Source organism: Leuciscus leuciscus, assembly GCF_965113295.1.
Source record: "Leuciscus leuciscus genome assembly, chromosome: 16".
NCBI classification, from domain to species: Eukaryota; Metazoa; Chordata; class Actinopteri; order Cypriniformes; family Leuciscidae; genus Leuciscus; species Leuciscus leuciscus.
This window is the reverse complement of record NC_138740.1, coordinates 34747434-34765870: the sequence shown is the minus strand read 5'-3', so window position 1 is coordinate 34765870 and position 18437 is coordinate 34747434. Positions and strand designations below refer to the sequence as shown.

General features: G+C 42.8%; 2 protein-coding genes across 7 annotated transcripts in view; one reads left to right on the top strand and one right to left on the bottom strand.

The window, feature by feature from the left end:
• The window catches only part of LOC309478174 (uncharacterized protein), a 253102-nt gene that overhangs the window by 147342 nt on the left and 87323 nt on the right, over positions 1-18437 (top strand). The window contains exon 2 of one of the 2 annotated variants that reach the window (XM_082141774.1): positions 10130-10143. The exons of the other annotated variant lie outside the window; for it this stretch is intronic. The gene's annotated coding sequence lies outside the window, so the exon portion shown is untranslated. Of the gene's footprint in view, positions 1-10129; positions 10144-18437 lie in introns of those variants that run through there. 2 annotated transcript variants of the gene reach the window in all.
• LOC309478144 (uncharacterized protein) overlaps positions 1-18437 on the bottom strand; it is a 105984-nt gene that overhangs the window by 57066 nt on the left and 30481 nt on the right. For 3 of the 5 annotated variants that reach the window (XM_082141703.1, XM_082141700.1, XM_082141701.1), the window contains exon 2: positions 6519-6638. Coding sequence is in view for 3 of the 5 variants with exons in the window: in XM_082141700.1 (XP_081997826.1) it covers positions 6519-6576 (58 nt within the window). In the remaining 2 variants the exon portion in view is untranslated. Of the gene's footprint in view, positions 1-6518; positions 6639-7476; positions 7606-18437 lie in introns of those variants that run through there. The other 2 variants (XM_082141702.1, XM_082141699.1) reach the window with 2 other exon arrangements.

The following is an 18437-nucleotide window of genomic DNA, read 5'->3' as shown; positions in this document are numbered from 1 at the left end:
GCGAAATAGCACGGCAGGCAATGCAGTACTCGTTCCCTTATCTCTAAGGGAACCGAGGTTACGCAAGTAACCAAGTATGTTCCCTCACGAGAACGGTTCTCTCGTACTGCGTTGCAAACTCTATGGGATCCCATTTTAAAACGCCATTCTATTCGCCAGTGACTACTCTGAAGGTGTCCGGGGAGACCCGAGACTAATAACAGAGTAGTCTAAATCATAATGGACCAGAATGTCAGGCCCTTAGAATGATATTCACCACATAAAAGGGTATGAAGGCCACCGCGGGAAGGGACCTGGTTCATACATAGGTCAGGGTTAGACTAGCCAGAGACTTAAATAGAGAGAACTCGTGCCTGCAAGGCGGGAACCTCTAGATTATAGAATCTTGCAAATGTGGATGGAGCGGACAAGCCGGCCGCCGCACAAATGTATTCGATCGGGACTCCATTGGACCAAGCCTAAGAGGAAGTCATGCCTCTTGTTGAGTGAGCTCTAACACCTATGGAGCACGAGAGACCCAGAGAGGTGTAGGCTAGGAAGATGGCACTCACTATACATCTTGACAGTGTTAGTTTCGTGACCGGTAGCCCTTTGGTGCGGCCCCCGAAACAGATAAAGAGCTGTTCAGACTGTCCGAAAGATGCAGAATGCTCCAGATAGATTCTCAGGGCTCTGACAGGGCAGAGCGTGAGAGCATCGCTATCTTCTCCCGATATGGAAAGAGCTGATAGGGAAATAACCTGGGCTCTGAAGTTGAGAGCACCTTTGGTACATATCCGGGTCTTGGTTTAAGGATGACTTTGGAGTCATTGGGCCCGAACTCAAGACAAGAAGCGCTCGTGGAGAGTGCTTGCAAGTCCCCAACTCTTTTAACTGACACTAGTGCTAACAGCAGAGCGGTCTTAAGAGAGAGGGATCTTAGATCAGCCGACTGTGGCTCGAAGGGAGGCCCCTTAAAGGACAAGTTCTGTATTTTACACTTAAAGCCCTGTTTTCAGATCGTTCCTGATGAAATAGAACAGTTAAGATTGAAATTCGGACAAATGCTGCTGGCCCGAGAATTTTGGTTTTTGTGGTAGCCCCCCCCCCCACCTCCACAATGGCTGCATAGGTGCACAGAACAATCCTTCCTAAGACGCATTAAACTTTTGTTTACAAAGACGTGAAACTCACCGAGTGGTCAGGGGTGTTCACTGATATGCTCACACAAAAATCGCTGCAAAAGATGCTTTCCAACAGGTGTTTTACCATTCGTTGTAAAACTGTGGACCTATTTTTCCAAACGCCTCACACCCGTACATTCTTCCGTTGAGAGCTTGAATAATAGACACTCCAGCCCAGCGGAGTAATACCGTACCTCACAGCACATCCAATACAAGTCAATGGAGTGGGGGGGGTGCTACCACAAAAACTGAAAATTCTCGGGCCAGCAGCATGTGTCCAAATTTCAATCTTAACCGTTCTATTTCATCAGAAACGATCTGAAAACAGGGCTTGAAGTGTAAAATACCGAACTTGTCCTTTAAGAGCCCGTAGAACCAGGGAAAGGTCCCAGGCCAGCACCGAAGGCGGTCGAGGCAGGTTAAGTCTCCTGCCCCCTTAAGGAAGCGAACGATGAGGTCGCTTTTACCCAAGGAAGAGCCAGCCACCAGTAAGTGAAAAGCTGTAATAGCTGCCACATACACTTTGAGCGTGAAGGGGAAGCGCCCCGCGTCCAACAGCTCTTGGAGAAATATAAGCACCATTGGTACTTCACAACTATGTGGGTCAAGGTTCCGAGCTTGACACCAGCTGGAGAACACTGACCATTTGTGGTGGTAGAGGCGCCTAGTGGACGGAGCTCTAGCCTCCAATATGGTATTCAGGACACCTTCTGGGACGTCCTGGGGTACCAGTTGAGGGGCCATGCATGAAGGGCCCACAAGTCGGGACGGGGGTGCTAGATCGTCCTGTTTGCCTGCGTGAGGAGGTCGCTCCTCAGCGGGATTGGCCACGGAGCTGTCGTGGACAGCTGCATCAACTCTGGGAACCAAATCTGGGTTCGCCAGAGGGGGGGCTACAAGAAGGACTGCGCACTCGGTGTTCCTGATCCGTTCGATGACCTGAGGGAGCATCGAGACTGGAGGGAACGCATAAAGGGGGAGAGTTCTTCGAAAAGAAGGTTGGGCAATGAGAGTTGTCTTCTGAGGCACACGACACACATGCATTATATAATTGCATTGCATATAATGTGTGCTGGTCAACTAGTCTAAAATTAAGAAACACCTAGAACACAGAAAAAAATATATATATAAAAAAAGCTAAAAACATAGGAACATTGTGTACAATTTAGATAGGCTAATTAATTTATTTTCCAATATCCAAATATGATACTAAATTACCACAGGGAAAAGTGCTTCTATTCGTGACGTGCTGTCTTTGCATTTAAAGGAACACTCCACCGTTTTTTGAAATAGGGCTTATTCACCTTCTTTCCCACATTTAGATAGGTGGGCAAATGCATTTTTGTCTCAGTGCATGCATTGTTTTAGTTTGACAGGGTCGGCGTGAGCTTAGCTTAGCATAATGAATGGAATCCTTTGTTGCCAGCTAGCATGTCCTGAATAAAAGTGATATAAAAAAAAAAACCCTACCTAATTACTTCTTGTGGCCTGCGTATTCACAACAAGAACAAATAGCGATGCAGATAGGCGATTTCCTAAGCAGATATTGACTTATATATTAAGGACTATATTAGGGGGAAGCACAGGCGAAGCACTGCTACTTGGGCGTGATATCTCTGCGCCCAAGTAGCAGTGCTTCGCCTGTGCTTCCCCCTAATATAGTCCCAAGTCAAAATCTGCATAGGAAATCGCCTAGTGTTAATCTGCATCGCTATTTGTTCTTGTTGTGAATACGCAGGCCACAAGAAGTAATTAGGTGGGTTTTTTTTTTTTTTATATCACTTTTACTCAGGACATGCTAGCTGGCAACAAAGGATTCCATTCATTATGCTAAGCTAAGCTAGCGCCAACCCTGTCAAACTATAACAATGCATGCACTGAGACAAAAATGCATTTGCCCACCTATCTAAATGTAGGAAAGAAGGTGAATAAGCCCTATTTCAAAAAACGGTGGAGTGTTCCTTTAAACATTGCACATTTTAAACAGGACACACATTAGCTGAATAAATGTTAGCCAATACAAACATATTTATATAAAACAGTTGACAATGAATAGACAGGAGTCCAATAATAGCATAACAATCCGAAATATAATGAGGGCTGTGTTAACAGTAAAACGTCCGTCATTTAACGAATTTTAAAAGCAGGGATGGATAATACAAAATGCTTTTTGACAAAAAAATCAAGCAAGAACAAAATTTAAACTTAGCCCGTCAATTTTCATTTTACAATGATCTTCTCTCTCTGTGTGCGCGCGTCGTGTTTATGAGAGAGCTCGCGCAGCACTGATACAACGGTACTTTTTAATCAATAAGTAACTAACGCGCTAGTTTTCATACAAAATAAATATGTAACATAATTAACACAATAACGTAACACATACGTTTCTCAACACTGAGAATGAATGAATAAATAAATAAATAAACGCCTGTTTCTCCAGACTCGCGCTTATCAGTAGGCTAATCCACAAATCACAGCACTTTCATAATCACTAAGCCATAGCGATAGTTCAGCATTACTTGAGCATTTTATTATTTGCATGACTGAATGATGTCTTCCTCTTTTCTGAGTGACCATGAATAACTTAACTGAGTATTTTAAGATAATCCATGCAATCTGTGTGATCATCGAATCCATAAGATTAAGTTAACTCAACAATCAACTTTCCATATCGACCCCAGGCCGTTTACCTTGTGATGGATTTTAATTAATCAACTAACATTTGTTTTTCTTGCAGGAACAACATTCATATGCTTTTAATGTTTCCAAACTCTTTGGGGAAAACTTGTGACTGACTGTATGTGTATAAAGGGGAAATGAAACTAGACAGTCTGTTAGAATCTTGTGATTAACAAATTAAGTCATCATTAAAACAGTTTGCTTTACCTAGTAACAGAGGGGTTTGCATATGAAGAACCAATCAAATAGTGGGGAAATTATGTAATGCAGCCTGACATTTATGCCATACCTCTATACTATGAAAACTGTTGTATATGTGTTTTACGGTGGGATTCTCAATGGAATTTGTCTGAGATCCTCCGGCCTTGCTTCTTGGGAGAGATTCCCTGAGAACTGCTCGGGAAGATCTCCTGGCCATGATTAAAGCATTTAAAGGACATTTGCAGGTCTGTTTGTCGATTTATTGCTGCGCAGGAAGCTAGTTAAGGGAAGCAAGTTAGTTAGAAACTCGGCCAGTTGTCGACTGAAGACGCAAGAGCTAGAGTATAAAGGTATTGGGTGTCGATTAGTAGACGCCCCAGTTTAAGGAATTGGGTGTCGATTTGTAGACGCCCCAAGATAAAGGTATTGGTGTCGATTTGGAGACGCCACAGATATTAAGATCGATTGGGTGTCGATTTGGAGACGCCCCAGATAGTTAGGTATAGGGAAAAATCCACTACAACCTTAAGGAGTCAGAAGTACCGTACCTTACTGTCCTCGCTTATGAAATCAGTCAGATGTCGGCCGCGGGAGTGGAAGGGGGATCGAGCGGGAATCTTTATTGGTGTCGATTTTCAGTCTCTTTTTAATGATAGGCCTTACGCATCTGTCAATCATCCCCGCTTGCTATTTGGGGAATGAACCCAGCGCTATGATTGGTCGAGCTCTTCTTCTTTTGCTGTAGCTTGATTTGAGGACAGTGCGTGCACAGAGGCATCACCAGGTTTTTGCGTAGTTTAGAGTGACAAACCGTACCAGCGTACTTTGAAGTCAAAATGCGTATCCGCTACGCAAAATGCGTACAGGTTGGCAGGTCTGACGATGCTGAAGCCATAAGGCCCAGTTTGAACGACGGGACGAGCCGCTGAATTGACAGAGCCCAGCCCGGCGTGGGCCATGCTCTCATGTGAACGGAGTCGAGAACTGTTCCCAGGAACGTGATCCGTTGGCTGGGGGACAGCACACTCTTGGCAAAGTTTACCCCAAGCCAGAGGCTTTCGAGATGGCCAAGGAGCCAGGCTCTGTGAGTATGGGACTCCGCCTCTGACTGAGTCAGTATGAGCCAGTCGTCGAGGTAGTTCAGAATACGCATTCCCCACTGTCTCAAGGGGGAGAGCGCTGCATCCATGCACTTCGTGAATGTACAAGGTGCTAGAGCCAGTCCAAATGGTAGGACTGTATATTGATATGTCTGCCCCTCGAAGGCAATCTCAAGAATGGCCTGTGATGGGGGTTCACTTGGATGTGAAAGTAAGCGTCTTTTAGACCTACTGAGAAGAACCAGTCTCCTGGGCGGATCAGCACCAGGATGTGTCTGGTTGTAAGCATCCTGAATGACCGTACCATGAGGGCCCTGTTCAGGTGTCTGAGATCTAAAATGGGTCTCAGGCCGCAGTCTTTCTTCGGAACGAGAAAGTAACGGCTGTAGAAGCCCAACTCGTTTTGTGATGCGGGAACTATCTCAATAGCCCCTTTGGCCAGCAGATTCGATACTTCGGAACGGAGGACATAAGCCATAGTGCTCCCTACCGAAGTGTAAGTTATAGCATGAAAGTGCGGAGGTCTGCGGGTGAATTAAAGCGAGTAACCGTTCATTATGATATTCATCACCCAATCTGACACTTCGGGAATGGCCTGCCAAGCCAGAGCCTGATAAGCAAGTGGTTGGATCATATCTGAAGGTGAAGCGCCCAGACTCGGGGGCTCGACCTGACAGAGGTTTATGTGAGGAAATTTGCACGATTTGTGCTTTGTGTGGGTCGCTGTTAAAACAGCGTTTGGGTGCAGGGGTGCGTGACAAATGACGGGCCCATGTTCTGCATTTAACACTACTCCACCCGACTGAGCTGAAGAGGGGGCTGTGAGAGACACTCGAGCGATCTTCGGGAGAGGTCCGGCCGCAGCGGGACATGAACCCCTCTTTCCCCCGGCTAGGACGGCTTCTTAGGCTCGTGGTCCAGTGTGAGCTTTGGACGAGGACCTTGGCGCTTGGGGAGCGGGTAGTGCAGCTGCAATGCGTTTTAAAATAAAGGCTTCAATATTTCTCGAGAAAGGAGTTTCCCATAGCATTTGCAACGCATTACGAGAGAACCGTTCTCATAAGGGAACTCAGACACACAAAATATTATCATATTTCCATAAGAGTGCTAAATTTGATCATTCAGTCAATGTTAGTAATTTTTAAAGACCAAGGAGTTGAAGTTGTAATGGTAAAACCTCCAAACATTTTGTATCTCTGAAAAACCCTGAATATGCTCTTTACAGGACTGTGACATGAATGATCTCAGAGAAATTCGCTAAAATATAATGTCCTCTACAGAGGATAAAGTCTATGCCTGGGTCTCAGGAGGATTTGTGAGTTTTCATCTTAATGTTCCTCATCAGTCATTAAAGAGAATGAAGGAAAACACCAACCTATTTGTTCCTCTGTATCTTCATCTTTTATTCTGCAGGGTTCTTCCTTAATCTCCATCTTTACAATAGTATGTCAGTAGTTTCTCCTGGAGTAATTGCTCCTGCTTGCTTTTTCTTCTCCTGTGGGAAGATGGGAATATTTCCCAGCATTTAAACTCTGATTGTTTAGAAACATTTTTATATATTTTTTTTTACAACAAACACACCGCAAAACACAGCTATGCAGCATAATTCAAAACATAATAATAAATAATAAAATCTGAACATTGGCTCTCAGTCTTTATTCGGCTTTGTTCTCTTGGTTTCTAAATAGAATTCATAAAAATATTGAATACAGTATCATAGCTCTAATAGGGGCACACTGTAACGCAGTGTTATAACATTTCCCAGCCGCACAACTGAGACTTAAACCCGGCGAGATCAGCATTAAAGAACTATCTAATTTGTTAAATAAATGATTGGAGATTAAAATAATATCAGATTTGTCTAATTTTAAATAAACACAAAAGACCGAGATGAAAAATTTACTTGGAAGAAATTTACTTTTGCTATGGTTAAATACATTTTCAGTGATATGTTACAAAGATTTTTACATTTTGGCGCATTTTCTACTCTATACAGTGACAGTGTTGATATGGCAACTAGTAAATACACAAAGTTTATTTGCTAGCATGTGTTTTACCCCGCGATAGTTCCCTATATCCCCACCCCTACATTAAAAACTGTTTTACCAGGTTTAATTTGTTCATTAGCCTACATAAAATGAAAACACAACTCATAATCTTCACAAATTATAATGTGAAAAACAGTCAGTAACTTGTTTACGTTTCACGAGCGTATGAACAACGTCATCAGTCGGTTCATTTCGATTAATTTCTGAGTGATTCACTAAATGAAGACTCGTTTAGTCGTTTAAATTTCGATTTCTCCTATTAAATGACCAAATGAATGTACTCACAGTCTGAAAACAGCAGATTTAGAGCAGAATGAACGGCTGTGGTCCACTTCTCCTGTTTATGTTCCCTTCCCTCGCTCACTTCTCTTCTTCTAGACTCGGATGTGTGTCATTGCTTCGGTTGCTCGAGCGCCTCTACTGGCGGAAACCGTATTAAACTATCTAACCTTCATAGATTCGATACAAAACAACCCAGGGATTATACAAACACTATTTATCTCCTCAAATATGTTTGATTGGAATAAAGATTCAAACTTCAAATATCTGCCTAATTTGCTACACTAACATGAATGAACAAACAACAAACAGTTGTATTTTTTATTAACTAACCTTAAGAAAGATTGATAAATAGTCCTTCAGTAATAAATGTATTGCTCATGGTTAGTTCAGGTTAGGTAATACATCAATTAATGTTAACAAATGAAACCTTATTGTAAAGTTTTACCATTATTTTATATATTGTATTTATGCTATTTTAAATAACCTACACATAATTTTATTATAATTGTAATAAAATAAATAAAATTATACATATATATATATTATATATATATATATGATTTTATTATAACATCTTTATTTCGAAAGTATTTAAAATACAGGCCTAGGCCCTATGGTTACTTTTTATTTAAATTTACAACCATATGTGTGCACTCTCTCTCATCACTTGCTGTTGTCTCTCTCTCTCATCACTTGCTGTTGTCTCTCTCTCTCTCATCACTTGCTGTTGTCTCTCTCTCTTCACTTGCTGTTGTCTCTCTCTCATCACTTGCTGTTGTCTCTCTCTCTCTTCACTTGCTGTTGTCTCTCTCTCTCTCATCACTTGCTGTTGTCTCTCTCTCTTCACTTGCTGTTGTCTCTCTCTCTCTTCACTTGCTGTTGTCTCTCTCTTCACTTGCTGTTGTCTCTCTCTCTCTTCACTTGCTGTTGTCTCTCTCTCTCTTCACTTGCTGTCGTCTCTCTCTCTTCACTTGCTGTTGTCTCTCTCTCTTCACTTGCTGTTGTCTCTCTCTCTCTTCACTTGCTGTTGTCTCTCTCTCTCTTCACTCGCTGTTGTCTCTCTCTCGCTTCACTTGCTGTTGTCTCTCTCTCTCTCATCACTTGCTGTTGTCTCTCTCTCTCTCATCACTTGCTGTTGTCTCTCTCTTCACTTGCTGTTGTCTCTCTCTCATCACTTGCTGTTGTCTCTCTCTCTCTTCACTTGCTGTTGTCTCTCTCTCTCTCTCATCACTTGCTGTTGTCTCTCTCTCATCACTTGCTGTTATATATATTTTTTTAATATGTTCTAATTTTGTCAAGAATTATAAAAAATCGGCAATAAGCTCATAATTTGTGCTAAAATAGTCTAAATATTAGTTTAAAATTGTTTGTTTTTTTAAAGCTGGTTATGTCTAACCTGTCTTTGATGTTTCTGCGCAAGTTCAGCAGACAGTGGTTCGGGTTTGTTCCGATCAGAGCATGTGAGCGGAGAGCGCATTTCTGAATATTCCGCTTGCTCATTCCGCTCAGGGTCGCTCGCTCAACCCAGAATGGCCTGCAAATATGTGGAATAAGGGCTGCCTCCGACTAAAGTTTTTTTCTAGTCGACTAGTAGTTGTTCATTTAAGCCTTTCGTGGACAAATCGCCCCTTTATATTAATTTAATTACTTAGGCTATATACCAGATAGATGAGCGTTTACATAATATAGCCGCACTCAAGCGCACGACCACAAGGAGACATTTAATAATTATTTATTAATAAACTGGTGTTTTCTGTGTCGCAGTAAAGATGAAGTTGATGATGTGGTCTCGCCATGAACGCCAAATAGAAATGCACATTTCATATTACATATTCAGAGAGTAGGCTAGCCTATTTATTTTAGTTTTTAATATTTTCGTTTAAAAGTAGACATTTCAAACTTTCTATAATAGATAGCCTATATTTCTCAAATCTGTGAGGCACAAGCTGAGTTTCGGCGCCCTCCAGTTCACATGCAATGCAAGTGATCGTGTCGGCGCCTTATTACACTGTCTGCTATATATTTGCTTGTTATTTAATAAATACAGGCAAATTGTTGATAAAACATTGATCAAAATTAAGATACAATTTATACAAAACGAAAATCTTTTAAAAAAGAGACTACAAAACAAAACTTAATGAAGTGGTCAAAATGTTTTACCCATGTCTCCAGACATATTGCACATCTCATGATGTATCATATCTTTCTCATGCTGCATGCTCACTGAGACCCACATCATCACCTACATCTTCGTCTCTGCCACCCCAGGATGCTAGCGCGACCAGCGCCATTGCTAGGAGGGCGCCAGCGCCTCTGCCTCTTAGCGCCTCTGCCTCGCGAGTGGATGATAGCCCTGAAGACGCCTAGCAATGGTTTAACCTTTAGTTAAGTTATACCTTAAGAGTCTTCGTAGCGCGCTAAGAGACAGCGAGCGTTATCGGGAAACGCAGCCCAGGAATGATGCTTATGATGCGTAATGGAGATTCCAAAGCGCTCTTCTTTGGTCAGAACCACGGAGAGCGATCGCGGATAGGTCCGTCCTATGCACCGAAACTTTTTTACAATGCAACAAAGCTATTAAAATCTGTATAATCACAGATAATTTAACAGTATATTAGTCAGTAATTTTTATTAGGTTAAACAGTGATTAGATAAGGTTTTTTATTTAACGTTCTGGCCCATCCAAACTGGAATCCCCCCCCCCCCAAAAAAAAAAAAAATGTCTGGCCATTCCGAGGCCCCCTGAACACGTGGGGCCCCTAGGCTGCAGCCTATGTAAGCCTGTGCATTAATCCGCGCCAGGTAAGGGGAATGTCCTTAAACACTAATCAAAGAAATATCATAACGTCTGTCCTCTTCTTTTAAAAGAACGTCAAGTGATGTGCTTGAACCATTACAATATTGAGTTCTGATTGGTCAATTCCTGTTATTTATAGTTCGTTAATTATCATATGCATAGAATTTTAATATTCCAATAGCATTATTAGGATAACTATAATGTATGGCGGTTGGTTCTAATGACAGAAGTGAGAGGGAGAGGATTTTTCAAGCATGACTTTTTACTGTGCAGAAAACAAAAGGATTTTTTCCAGAGAAAAAAATACATAAATCTCTCATCTCAGGGGGATATGAGGGTGGAAAGCATCTAATTTATTCCACTCGACCATGCCTATGACGTGGAATGAGCCCTGACGCCTATGGGACAATGAAGGCCCTAAAGGTGCGTTCACACCAAACGCGAATAGAGCGTCTGGTGCGAGTGATTTCAATGTTATGTCAATGCAAATACGCGTTTACGCACGTCTGGAGGTCCTGCGGTGCGAATGAGGCGTTTAGTGCGGCGGACACGTGCATTTTGTGCATTCACGTGTTTGACGCGAATTTGCGTCTGACGCCCGACTTGAAAAATCTGAACTTTGGCATCAGTTCGCACCGCGTTAACCAATCAGGAGCCTGCTTGCTGCTGACACGTGGTGAAGTAAAAACAAAGTAAATATTTTATCACATAAAAACTTGATTTCAATATGAGACATATTCATTTTGTATTGAATGCTATTTATTCCATATCTAAATCCAGATTATATGAAACATTATTATTGTAATGTAAAGACAACCAATATATTTTGTGTATAAGAACATAGTTCGTGTCTGGACAGTGTTGTGTGAGAGAAAAAAAAAGAAAAAAAACACAGGAGAGGTCAATTACTTTTGGAGGCTGGCTCTATTTATCATCAATACAAAAATAAATTACAGATTATGTGGGTGAGGGCGAGGGTGATCCTCGCTCCGATGCGGGACAACAGGTCATCAAACTGGGCCCGGGACAGGCGGAAGCACCGCTGATAGCGGCCGTCATCCAGGCGCAGCTGCTGGAGCAAATGGTTAAACTCGCCAAACTGGGTACGCCTCCAGAGGGTCTCGGTGGACCCAAGTACGGCGACGATGACCCCTATGCCGCTGTTCTGCTTTCCAAAGCAAATACAGAGCAGTAACTCTCTCGAGGAATGCTCGATCAATATCAGCCATTTACAACACAAACAGACAACCGCCTAGCACTTGCCCCGCCCACAAGAAGCTTATTTCGCCTCAGACGTGCGTCAATTTCGCTTCAAACTTTTGCGCGCGTCAATTTCGCTCTGGACACGCGAATGGATTCAAAATGTTCAAGCGTTCAACTACACGCGGTAGATGCGAATTTGACGCGCTATTCGCGTTTGGTGTGAACGCACAGTTAGACTCATAAGCCAGCACGATAGTGTCCACTGTCCAGTGCGATAATCTTTGCTTTGTGCCCTTTGGTGCGGCCGCCAAAGCATACGAAGAGCTGTTCTGACTGGCTGAACGGGGCAGAACGCTCCAAATAGACTCTGAGAGCCCTGACAGGACAGAGTAGATTCGCGTCTCTTTCGTCCTCTGGCGAGGGAAGGGCTGATAGCGAAATGACCTGCACTCTGAACAGAGAGCACTTTAGGAACATACCCATGCCTTGGCTTAAGGACGACTCTGGAGTAGTTGGGCCTGTATTCAAGGCAGGAAGTGCTTACAAATTGCCTACTCGCTTAACTGATGCCAGTGGCAGCAAGAGAGCAATTTTGAGCAAAAGAGGCTTCAGGTCAGCGGACTGAAGCGGCTCAAATGGGGCCCCTTTCATGGCCTCCAGGAACATGGAGAGGTCCCAGATAGGTACAGAGGGGGGTCGAGGCGGGTTTAGCCTTCTGGCCCCCTTGAAGAAGTGCACAACCAGGTAATTTCCTCCCAGTGACTGCCCGGCCACATAAGCGTGAGATGCTGCTATGGCCGCTACATATACTTTGAGTGTGGAGGGGGAACGACCCGCGTCCAAAAGCTCTTGTAAAAAGGAGAGCACCATTGGCACTTCGCATGAGCAGGGGTCTAGGCTCCATGCTGTACACCAGCCAGAGAACACTGACCATTCTGGAGCGTAAAGGCGCCTGGTCGAGGGCGCTCTTGCTTCAGTGATGGTTTTCAGCACTCCTTCTGGGAGAAACCCGGATACCCATTGAGGGGCCATACATGGAGGGCCCACAAGTCAGGACGGGGGTGCCAGATCATCCCATTCGCCGGTGTGAGGAGGTCTCTCCTCAGCAGAATCGGCCATGGGGCTGTTTCCAGCAGGTGAGTCAACTCGGAGAACCATAGCTGGTTCTTCCAGAGAGGAGCTACCAAAAGCACTGGACACTTGCTCTCCCTGATCCGTTAGATTACCTGAGGTAGCATCATGACTGGAACATTGTCTCTTGATAGCATATTTGCACCCTGGTTCAGAATGCCTGGCACTGACGTAAGCCGCACTCTCATTTGTATAGAGTTTATGACTGTTCCCAGGAAGGAAATACTCTGACTGGGAGACAGTATTGATCCTGAGACCTAGGCATTCTAGATGTAGCCTGGCTAATGTCAGACCTCTTTCTCATTGAGACGTGGTCTGGGAACCACACGTTCCTTTTCTCGTATTTGAGGCGTGGTTTACGAATGCCCAGAGCCGTTTATTGGGCGCTACGAATGTCTATCAAATGCGCCTGTACGTAGCTCATAGCCAATCGTTTCAATTAGTCAGTGGTCGTGGTCAGTGGACGAGGTGCAGACGTTCCTCTCGTTGGTTGCCGAGGAGCGGATGGGGAAACACGGAATGAAAAATTCGCATTTAATATGATGATGTCATGGCAGTAGAGACAGCAACTATAACGATCAGTCCCACCCACTTTGAAGCGGTACTAACTGCAGTGGAAAAGCAACCGAGCTAAAGCGAACCGAACCGTGCCGTACCGAGCCATACCACGCAGTGGAAAAGCGAAGCGAGCCGAACCGTTCCGCGCCGAGTCGAACCATACAGTGGAAAAGCGCCATATGGCTGCATCGAAGGGTAACTTTGCGTCTGATGCCATGTTGGATCCATAGATATAAACAAACTGCTTCAGTGTGACGCATAGACGTCATCATCGTCTTACTGCTCCCTCCCCGTTCTGTGATTGGTTCCCTTTTTGAGGGGAAAATCTGGTCCATGGTGTCCAGGGGAAACCCAGGCTATCCTAGATGGCTGAGGAGCCTATGGAAGTAGAATAATGTCAAATGTTTTTGAAATAAAAAGCCTGTTGAATTGCACTACTTGAAAAAAAATAGGCATTGCTTTAACCATGCTTCCATTTTAATGCATTGTATTTTTAGTGCTTACATTTTTATGGGCTGAAATTCAACATGCTTGAATATTTAAGATGTGAATATTTCAATTAAAAACATTTCAAACACCTTTTCATTATTAAAAATTCAATAATCCATATTCACCTTTCATATTTCACTTCCAAAATATTCAAACTGTTTAAAAATACAACCAATAATATTCAACCGGCAATTTTCGGTCCATTTTATTTCGCTTTGCAAATTCGCTTCCACAAATTCAGTGGTTCAAATTCGACAGTAAATTCAACATTGAAGTCCAGGAACTGCAGGAAAAGCAGTAGATTGCCGAGCATACTCTCCATCTGCTGTTAGTCTACCTCACCAGCAGATGGTGCAAAAGCGCTTGTTGAAGACCAGCAACAGTTAGAACAAGTCATTCATTCATAAAACTCATTTACAGCAATGTAAGTGTATTTGTGATTATTATGACGGCTGTTTTATGTTAAATTCAGTGTCTTCACGGTTACTTTTCCTGTGTAGCCTACATGCATCTTTCTCTACCGTGAACGAGATTATAATGTTATTCCCCGATGCGGATATACAGATCCAATGTTAAATTTTTGAGGTTGACATATATTTCTATTGGTTGTTTAGTTGCCTTAACTTTATATTGTGGCGATGTGCTGCATGCAGGCTATTAGGGTTTCCCTCAATACTTAAGGATTCCCCTGCTGGACATATGCTTAACGTAGCTTAATGGACTACAGTGATGTAAAAGAACAAACTCGCAGGCAAGCAGATGGACTCAGAATAACGCGCAAAGCTTAATGCTGAGCGTTTCCCAGTGATAGACTGGCATAAAGTTGGCTTGATGTTGGACATTCGCACATTTAGGGACCGTCTCTAAAGTGTATACGACTTTGGTATACACGTTTCTAACTCCGATAGTATTTGAATAGAACGACTTACAGTCATAAAACCAACTGTAAAGTGTTCATTTAGTGTCAGGCATAACGCGCACCCTTTGGATTTTTGATATTTATTCAAATAAATTTAAGTTTGCTATTGAAGTTAGAAACGTGTATGCCAATGTTGTATGCAACTTTAGAGACGGTCCCTAAATGTGCGAATGTCCAATATCAAGCCAATTTTACATTTAGTCATTTAGCAGACGCTTTTATCCAAAGCGATTTACAGTTAAACTAACAATAGGAGGACAATATGCAAGTGCTGTGACAGTTTAAGCTAATGCAATACACGTATGCATACTATATATATATATATATATATATATATATATATATATATATATATGTGTGTGTGTGTGTATGTGTTGATTTTATGCCAGTAGGCCTATATCACGAAATGCTCAGCATGAAACTTTGCGCGTTAAGTTCATATTCTGAGTCCATCTTCTTGCCTGTAGCCTATATAATAGCCTACAGCCTACTTCCCTAATAAGGTGCAAGATTGGTCTTTCATATCACTGTATCAACGGAAGGGAAATCCTTGAGTATTAGGGTATTGAGGGAAACCGATTATAATCCTGTTCATGGTAGAGAAAGCTGATGACATGTAGAATACACAGGGAAAGTAACAATGAAGTTATTGAATGAAACATAAACACAGCTTTTGTGTGTTTATCATCTTTTCCGCATATACTGACACAGATAATCATTTTCATTTTATGAATGAATGTCTTCGTCAACAACAAGCGCTTTTGCACCATCTGATGGTGAGGTAGACTAACAGCAGATGGAGAGTATGCTCGGCAATCTACTGCTTTTCCTGCAGTTCCTGGAGGTCAATGTTGAATTTACTGTCAAATTTGAACCACTGAATTTGTGGAAGCGAATTTGCAAAGCGAAATAAAATGGACCGAAAATTGCCTGTTGAATATTATTGGTTGTATTTTTAAACAGTTTGAATATTTTGGAAGTGAAATATGAAAGGTGAATATGGATTATTGAATTTTTAATAATGAAAAGGTGTTTGAAATGTTTTTAATTGAAATATTCACAGCTTAAATATTCAAGCATGTTGAATTTCAGCCCATAAAAATGTAAGCACTAAAAATACAATGCATTAAAATGCAAGCATGGTTAATGCAATGCCTATTTTTTTTCAAGTAGTGCAATTCAACAGGCTTTTTATTTCAAAAACATTTGACATTATTCTACTTCCATAGGAGCCAGGATCTGTGAGTTATTAACTGATTGGGCTATAACCAGCCAATCATCGAGGTAGTTTAACACTCGCACTCCCTGTTGTCTCTGGTGGGTGAGAGCTGCACCCATGCACTTCGTAAATGTACGGGGTGCTAGAGATAGGCCGAACGATAGGACCGTGTACTGATAAGCCTGCCCCTCGAAAGCGAATCTCAAGAATGGCCTGTGATGGGGCGTTATCTGAATGTGAAAATAAGCATCTTTCAGATCCACTGAGAAAAAACAATCCCCTGGGCCAGGGGTCGGCAACCCAAAATGTTTAAAGAGCCATATTGTACCAAAAAAAAAAAAAAAAAAATCTGTCTGGAGCCGCAAAAAATTAAAGCCTTATGTAAGCCTTATAATGAAGGCAACACGCTGTAAGTGTCTATATTAGCTTTATTAGCCCCCTAGTATCAAAGTGATAAGTAGCCTAGGCTACAAATACATAATGAGCATTCATGATTAAATGTTTATTTTCCCTGCAGCGCATCCTGGAGAGAATGACGCACCACGTGACTACTCTACGATGGTGCTTTAAGTTTAACTTCCATTATAATTTTAATGTATTACGTTTTATTTATTTGTGTATTATTTTTACAACGTTGAAAAACTTTAACCCTTTCACACGTAAGTTTAAAATATTCTGACTGACCCCCCCAGCGTGAGTTTTTCAAGGTGACCGTTATTTAGAATGTGTCACTTTATCGTTTCCAAGGTGACGCGTCATTGCGTGTCACGTGACACACCGCAGCAACAACAGAGCTGAATGAATGATGATCTGCTTTTATGTCATTTTTCCTTTTTATTCAAAATATTCACACATTTGTTAGATATGGCATGAAATATCTGATATTCCGATTGTCAATTATATGCAAGTGGAAGTGTTTTGTTGTTTAAACACCTTTATAACGATCGCGTTAGTTGAGCTGTATGCGCTGCCATCTTAGTTTGTGCCGCAGACGCAGTTCAGAGAATCGGATCTGTTGGATTTACAACACGTGAATTCATCCACTTCTCCCGAAATACATCAAAGTAAGTGGCAGGTGAACTGGGAGAAGAATAGAGTAAACTTTAAAGTTACTTACACAATGTATATCTGATATGAATAAAACGTGTCTAATTATAATGGAAAGGATTATTGCCTCTTCCTTTAACATCAGTGTGTATTTTACAAACTCTAAATGTATTGTTTTTTTAGTACTTATATGTCTGAAACCTAAAATAAACATTATGTGGTTGAAAACACTGAAAAGTTGTGATATATGACAGCTCTGAGCGCGCCTGTCTCTGGCTCAGCGCCAGCCAACGCGCGAAAGCACATTTGAATTTAGCAGTTGATCACGTCATGCACTGACTGTTCTGATCACACCGATGCGATCGTACGTGCGAAAGGGTTAAGAATGTTTGTCATGTTTTTCCTCCTACAGAAATTATATTAAAACAAAAAATATTTTTTCCATTTTCATATTTTTTAAAAAGCTCCAGGGAGCCACTAGGGCGGCGCTTAAGAGCCGCATGTGGCTCTAGAGCCGCGGGTTGCCGACCCCCGCCCTGGGCGAATCTGCGCGAGGATTTGTTTGGTTGTCAGCATCCTAAACGGGTGCGTTATAAGCGCTTTGTTAAGGTGTCTGAGATCTAGGATGGGCCTGAGGCCGCCATCCTTCTTTGGAACGAGGAAGTAGCGACTGTAAAAGCCTTGTTTTGTGATAAAGGGACTGGCTTTACAGTTCAAACTTAAAGCCGCTCGATGAGAGGGGCGCTGGTCCACCTCTGTGAACAGGACCAGCGAGGGGGTTTGAGAGCGAGGTAGGTGGGGTCTAGGCCGGCGTGTGCTTACTCGTATTCGTCCACTCTGGCATCCTTTGTGCGCAACGCTTTTTCTTGCGCGGCTCGAGAAAAGTAAAGGGGAGAGCGGGAGGCTCTGAGTCGTCGTCGGCGAAGCTGGCCAGTTGAGGGTGGAGAGCGCCATCTCATCGCACTCCGGGAAGCCGCCCTTAGAGAGTGCAGCTTCCGTGTGGTAACGGCCCAACAGGAAGCACAAAGGATTTGACGGTCTCCGCCGAAGAGACGGCCTCTGCACGAAGCGCAGGTGTCCAGAGGCATTTGAAACAACGCCTGAAATTGCTCTTTTAGAAAAGTGAGTTGCAGCGGCGAACACACTACCTTTAAAAGGATACAGCGCGCCGGATGGCACAACAGAACAGCGGGCTGAAGGCGGCATCCAGTTGAAACCAGGAAGCCGGCGTCCTCAGAACCGCTTAGCAGATGGCATGTTCCGCTGAAGGCTTTTCGGCAGCGACGAAGAAGGTTTCTCAATCCAGAGTTCAGCGAAGTGGAGAGTTCGCTGAAGGAGATTAAATCTGATTCTATGCCAGAAATAGGGGCTTATATAGCTATAAGCCACGCCCATTCTGGCGGCCTGATTGGTCTGAGCCACCTCGCTATAGGATCATGCAGTTGCCGCAGCACAGCCAATGACTGCGCTAGACGCTCTGCTATGTGTCTGCTGTGGAGCTGCACTGCATTTTAAAAATTTGGCTACAATATTCTCGAGAAAAGGAGTGTTCCCATAGTGTAAGCCAAGAGACCTCTTGAAGGGAAACAAACACTATTTAT